The following is a 6,532-nucleotide window of genomic DNA, read 5'->3' on the forward strand; positions in this document are numbered from 1 at the left end:
TGTTTTCAACTTTAGAGGCAGAGCTTAGCTGAAAAAGCTCGAGCACAGTCGCAGTCTGCACTCTGCTGCGGCATAAGGGATTTAGTCCTGCAGCATACAAGATATGTAAGATTACTGAGCAGTAGCTTCATAGGAAGCAGAGTTCATTTTGCACATTATTTAATAGTAAAGTGTCTTAAAAAAGTGTGACAAATACTTCTTCACTGAGTGATTTGACTGTTTCTTATTGTGTAGCTAGAGCTGCTTTGTCATTCCACATGCTGAAAGGAACAATTATTCTCCAATGTGGTAATACCCCAGGTCTTTGCCTAAGACTTGATAATTACTATGATCAGTCTTGTAGTTTACATGGGCGGATCACTAAACTTAGGGCGTTTGTGAAGGGTGGAGCGGCTTTTGTTTCTAGTATACAAGCGATGCTCTTTTAATTAATCAAGCTGCATTTTAAAGAAAATAGGGGGGAAAAAAACACAAGCACAGGGTATAAAATCAATTATTAGGCTCAGTTTTGCTATTTTATTTATTTATCTTAAAAACAATAATGAAAATATATATTTACAAAAAATGCAAAAAATTATGCTTTGGGAAGCTATACATACATCCACGAAAAAAAAAAAAAAAGATAGAAAAAGAAAAAAAAAAGCTCAACATAAATAAGTTAGTATAATTTTTCAGTGTTTTTCAAAAAAAAAGAAAAAAAAGAAAAGAAAGACAGAAAAAAAATGAGGCACACAGGTACACTTCAAAGTTTTACACCGAGTGAGGTGGTGTCACTTTGTTTTTCTGCCCTCACTTAAAATGAGAAATGAATAGTGCAATTGCATGTTCCACATGAATTCCACACCACAAAGACAAATCTTTGATTCACATATTTGCATAAAAGAAAAAGGCCCAGTGATTTTTTTTTAAAACATAGTTTATCTATGTTGACCTGGACAACATGCATTACTTACTAAGGGGAAGGATATGTGGCCTAAAAGTAAATAGAATATGAACTTACCTAATTTCAAAATAAAAGCTAAATCTTAGGATTATTAGCAAATACTGTTAAAAAAATTTGGTTGGATATTGCTCAGCAGTTTAGCCATCCTCCCCTCCCACCCCTCACCCAGAGAATTTCTTTTTTTTAAAGGCACAAACTTTGGGCCTCCCCCATCCTTAAAAGAAATATTATAATAAAATAATGACATAAAACTGGGAAACAGGGAGACATGATCTGTGTGTAAACTTTATCTGTCATGGCTATTCCCAGTTAGATGGACCTTCAACTTACAGTGTGGCCATCTGGACCTTCAAAATAAAGATATTTAACACTGGGAGAATAAAGCCATAGAAAAAGTGAAGACATTTTGTTTCCACATAACCCTGACTTTTTTTTTTTTTTAATCTGCATTTATTTATTTTTCTTTTTTTTTACTTATATCAATTACCTGAATAATGATTTTTTTTTTTAAATGACCACTATAACAAAAATAATATTTCTCTGTTGGAAATTGCACTGCAACTTCCCATGTCAAATTCACACACTTACACTTAAAACACAATTAACAAAAAAAGTATGAAAAGCATAATATGCTTTTTTATGTGCTACATCTGAAACATAGGTAGTAGATACAAAACAAATGAGCAAAAATCAATTTGCACAATGCTACATTGTCTGCTGCTTCTGAGGCAAATTAATTCATATGAGTGCCAAAACTTGATAGTGTACATGTTCAGTGCTTGTGCAGCCTCTCCCTCCTCTCTTCTGCAGGAAAAGGTTGCTTTAAAAAAATAAAATAAAAATAATAATAATTTAAAAAAAAATCTCTCCCCTCTGTCAGATGATGAGAAAAAAGCTACAGTATTCCATCAGCAACAGGTCTCTCCTCTCTGCTCTGTGGGACATAAAGAGGAAACGAGGCTGTTGAATGGTACAATGGAAAAAGGCAGTTATTCACACACACACACAATAAAGGGTTGACCAGTCATACTCAGAAACACTGTGTTTACATGACATGACGCATAAATAGCATGCTGGGTTATTTGTGCAGACACTGACTCCTAACCTGGCGCTGTTTGCCCGCTGAAGCACCGCTCAGACCTCGAGTCTGCCGGGTCTCTCCTCCGCGGCTCTTATCGTCTGACTTCCTGCACCGTCCGACTTGTCATCGTCGTCGCCACCATCTCTACTACGCGACCTTTTAGTCAAACACTCGGTGGAGCAAGAGTCTGTAGTGAAAGGGCGGGGGGGGGAGCACACGCAGAAAAAGTTATCAGGATGTTGTCGCGTGGAGTACATTTTTAAAAGCCACCAGACGCATTTGTGCGATCAGCTGCCCGAGGAGGAAACGGTGTGCATCAGTAATATGGCGTGTTTTTGGTTCTCAGAGAACTTCCCGCAAAGTTTCACCTTCAGTAACAACTCAAAATAAGACGGTGGTTGAACCACACACACACACACAACTGCTGCACCTCCGAGACGCCCAAATAAAACCAATCAAAACTAAAAAGATGACAGCTCTCACCTGCATCTTCTGCACTCCTTTTCTTCGAACCGTTTTTGCCTGGTTGGAGACCCGACGGCCTGTCACCGCCGTCGTTATCCAGCCGGTCGCTGTCTCCGGGAGAGCCTCTCGGTCTGCTGTGAGGCTGCCTGCTATAAAATTCCGGTGCGTCGTCGTCTTGCACCCAGTCGTAACTGCGCGGAGCGAGCGGCCTGCCTTCCACCAGATCGAAATCGTAAGTCTCCCTGAAACGCTGCACCTCCTCTCGCGCCGAATTCTCCGCATCCCTGCGGATCTCTTCTGGGTTCGGTCTACCGAAAAGATTTCTGCGAACCGAAGTTCTGACGTTGTCCTGCTGCCGAGCATCCACCCTCTCCACCGGGCTCGCGTTAGAAAGGCGAACATCTGACATTTTGTTGCACATACAACGACGAAAAACAACACACGCGTGCTTCAAATCGCTGCTTCCGAAATAGTATTCCTTTCAAACGGACAGTCACGGGAATGATGCATGCATGCTCCGCGCGTATCATCCAAAAAATAATAATTTCAGAGGTGGGGGAAAAAGCGTCTCCGAAGGCGCACGGGAGGCTGGCTGGGTGGGTGTGTGGAGGAAGAGGAGGGGGATTTAACACAGCCACTCCTGTCAACTCCGTAGTAAGGCAGATGAAAACACATCAAGTCATAAGAGCCAACATGGCGTTAGAGGCAGCTCCGAGTGTAGAAGAAAAGTTGACATCAAGGACTATTTAAACAGAGAAGGCGATTCATTGGTCTGAACTAAGAACCGCCCAGAAACTCTTACACAGAGCGGAGCTGGAATAACTGTGCACATGAATATGGCCTAATTGCTGCGTTTCGTTACACACGGGAGTCAGGAGACAGGGAAGGAAGGGTGTAGTTACAAATTTAAGGTGTTGTTTTATCTCTCTCATTTGCACGATCGCTAAAAATAAAAGAGAGAGAGCGCGCAGCGGGGTGAAGATCAGACCTCACGTGTTAACACCTGACACCGGGATTACCGGGCAGAGAGAGCGCTCCGAGTACGGGACCGCGGCGGCAATCGGTCACCAAACGATTGTGCGAGTGCTGACAGATACTGCTGCATGATTTGATTTGGCGTCACGTAAGCAGATTGGACACGCTTAATGCGATCACTGTAGCTCTGTTCAGTTACAGCTCCAAGGTCACTGAAGGACACCTGGGGGCTCCAATGCGAGAAAAGTGCGAGAAAAAGGGGGGGCGAAAAAAAGAAACGAGGCACCCACTCACCCTCCAGTGACATCAGCGAAGGGCTTCGTCATCGTTGGCTCGGTGCCTATCGCTGTCAGACTTCGCCACTGGTGCCACAGGGCTGGTTTGTGTGCTTCACTGGCTGTAATTGCTCGTGTGCGTGCTCAGAATTTAAACAGAAAATAGAAACCACTTAAAAAAAATCACTTTCAGTTTCACACCAATTTCCCCCCTAAGAGTTCTCATTTTGTATTTGTTAAAAAAAAGTCATTATTTAACTAGTGATCATCAACTTTATTGGCATTCTGTGGGCTTTGTAGGAATCCTGTAATAATCAAAGGGAAACTTAAACTCAGTGTCATCTGCATTCCTCTGCAAGCATATGCCAGTAAAAAAAAAACCCTCTGGGGCCTGCCTGCAAGACCATGCTGCTTCAATTAGCCCTCGAGAAGCCTCTGAACATGTAGGGATAAACACAGCGAGTGTGTGCGTTATATCGATGTTATCGCTGTTTAATCCATAATGTGTTTATGCTGCTGTAAACGGTGCGTGGTGCTGTAGGGAACAATCCTTGAAGTGAATGCTGGACTCAGGACAGGTAAACTGGAATAATAAGTGAAAAAGTCAGACAGCCGATGCAAAAGGCGATGTTTTTATTTTAATGGTGCTTCACAGACACTGCTCAAGTTTATGCAGATGGAAGCAGAGATGCGGATTCAATGCTGTGTATGCTTCAAGTAAAAAAATAAAATAAAATGGGAGTAAATGCTTAACGCAACAGCTAAATGTAACTAATAGGGGATGATGCAACTGTGCCACATTCTGCCACTAAAACAGTTACATGGTAGCTATACTTGTTTGTGGAATCGCACAGTGCATATAGTTCACATTCTTTCCCAGAATAGTTGCCAAACTGGCCTCCACAAGCAACTGGCTGGGAAGGCCCATCAACCTAATAAGATGTCACCCTTATCGATCTCTTTTAAGATAAATAAATAACATCCAGCAGGAAAGTCGATCAGTCTGATTCACAGTGTAAACCACTGTTTTCCTGGTTGGTCCAGCGTGGTCATCTTTACACACACGTGTTGTGGACTCCTTTCCCGATCTCATGACACTGCAGCCTTTGCACTCTGCTTCTTCTTAGCCAGCTCGACCTGAATTTGATGGGGAAACTGGTCCAAGTGCTTGTTCACACATGGCACGCAGAACCTCTTGGTGTAGAAAAGGCTGCAGTCCTAACAAAGTGAGAAGGAAACAGAAATGACAAAAGTTCAGCATTTGGCTCTCCATGTTTGCATAAGTAAAGTCCAAAAGGTAGTGGGTGCCACTACTCTTTGGACTTGATTTATTTTCACCATCCACTTGTAAGACTGAATATTGATTGCAAGAGATTTAGAACCATGAAGCCCACTCAGCATTTCAGCCACATGATCGGAGAGTCATCTGAGCAAAATATCAAAACCACAGACATGCATCTGCAAGTGGAAAATTATGACAAAAGCACAGGGTTTAAAATCCAAAAAGGACGTTCGGCCCACAGCTGAGGACAGTCCTCCTGGTTGAGTTTGTTCAAGGTTCTTTATTTGTCACCTTGAACCCTGTCTGCAGCTTAGCAACACGGTTTAATATGGGTGAGATTAAATGATAGGAAAATATTCTGACCATATGATGAGACATCTTACCGATCCAACACAGACACAAGTGCCACAAAGGCTGCAAATGGACCCCAAAACTAGAAACTTCTCCCTGTCCGGACTGAAGGGGTCCTTGGTGATAAAACACTCCTCAAGCAGCCTGACGAACGACAGACAACAACACACATGCTTAACTCTGGCCCATCTTTAAGTCATGAAGGGCACATGTACATAGTTCAAGCCTTATTCTGCTGCAAGTGCAGTCTAGTCACCGCTGGGCACTTTATTTCTCTCCGTGTTCAACGCAGCATGCAGTTAGTTACATAGCGGCTAACAACATTAGCGTTAGCCTTGCTAACACCAGAGCTCTAAAAATGGTACGGGTTGTTTTTTTGTTTGTTTGTTTTTTGCTTCATTTTCACTTACACGATAGCTCTGGTGTTAGGCGGTTTCTGTCCGTAGTAAGTAAAGGGGCTAGTTAAACTGCACAACTGGCACGTAAATGTTTTTTGAGGGTTATCACTAGCAGCCTTTTCCTCCATCGCTCACAGCAGAAAGTCAGTTCCTGGTTTTCTCTTCCAGTCCGTCAGTGTTGTTTCGTGAAGCTTTACCGCCACCGACTGGACTGGAGCGGTAAGACAACCAAAAGTATTACAATATGATGGCGCTGTAAAGCGATAATAATGTGGTTACAACGATTATAACAGCGTCACTTGTATTTTAAAAATGACATAGAGAGAGCTGTAAAATATGTGACTTTAAATACTGTACTATGTTAAGCAGTTCAATTTAATAATATTTGAATGACTAATTGATAGCATGAATAGCAAAAAGTACTTTTCCTACAGTCAAAATGTAAGTCCAGTAGGTAAAAGTTTCTATTTTATTTATGTATTTCTTTTTTATTTTTATTTCTAGCCAATGAAATAATAATTTAATCATAATTTATTTCAGACAAACGAAATGTGAAAGCTTGTTTTCACCACTGAAAGGGGAAAAATGGCAGGAAGAGCTAAGTCAAAATATCAAGTTAATATCTCAGATTTTTGACTTGTTGACTTAAACTTCTGAGTAAGTACAGGGTGGGCCATTTATATGGATACACCGTAATAAAACGGGAATGGTTGGTGGTATTAAAGTCCTGTTTGTGGCACATTAGTATATGTGAGGGGCAAA

The 6,532-nt window shown here is 41.7% G+C and overlaps 2 protein-coding genes across 2 annotated transcripts; both read right to left on the reverse strand.

Moving 5' to 3' along the window:
* Nucleotides 1–492: 492 nt before the first annotated feature.
* LOC146689806 (cyclin-dependent kinase inhibitor 1B-like) lies at nt 493–3,690 on the reverse strand. The gene is made up of 3 exons (XM_085436949.1): nt 2,508–3,690; nt 2,049–2,211; nt 493–1,877 (listed from the first exon to the last, which is right to left on the reverse strand). The coding sequence occupies exons 1-2, from the start codon at nt 2,908–2,910 to the stop codon at nt 2,078–2,080; spliced, it is 537 nt and encodes a 178-aa protein (XP_085293075.1). The 5' UTR covers nt 2,911–3,690; the 3' UTR covers nt 493–1,877; nt 2,049–2,077.
* A 660-nt stretch (nt 3,691–4,350) lies between these two features.
* Nucleotides 4,351–5,969, reverse strand: cdpf1 (cysteine rich DPF motif domain containing 1). Its single transcript, XM_085436951.1, has 3 exons — nt 5,783–5,969; nt 5,405–5,516; nt 4,351–4,957 (listed from the first exon to the last, which is right to left on the reverse strand). Exons 1-3 carry the CDS (start codon nt 5,896–5,898, stop codon nt 4,829–4,831), a joined length of 357 nt encoding a protein of 118 aa, XP_085293077.1. The 5' UTR covers nt 5,899–5,969; the 3' UTR covers nt 4,351–4,828.
* Nucleotides 5,970–6,532: the final 563 nt, after the last annotated feature.

This window comes from Copadichromis virginalis, linkage group LG17, assembly GCF_057382275.1.
Source record: "Copadichromis virginalis isolate Kocher_CV1m ecotype Utaka linkage group LG17, C_Virginalis_male_GT1.1, whole genome shotgun sequence".
In the NCBI taxonomy this organism is placed as follows: domain Eukaryota; kingdom Metazoa; phylum Chordata; class Actinopteri; order Cichliformes; family Cichlidae; genus Copadichromis; species Copadichromis virginalis.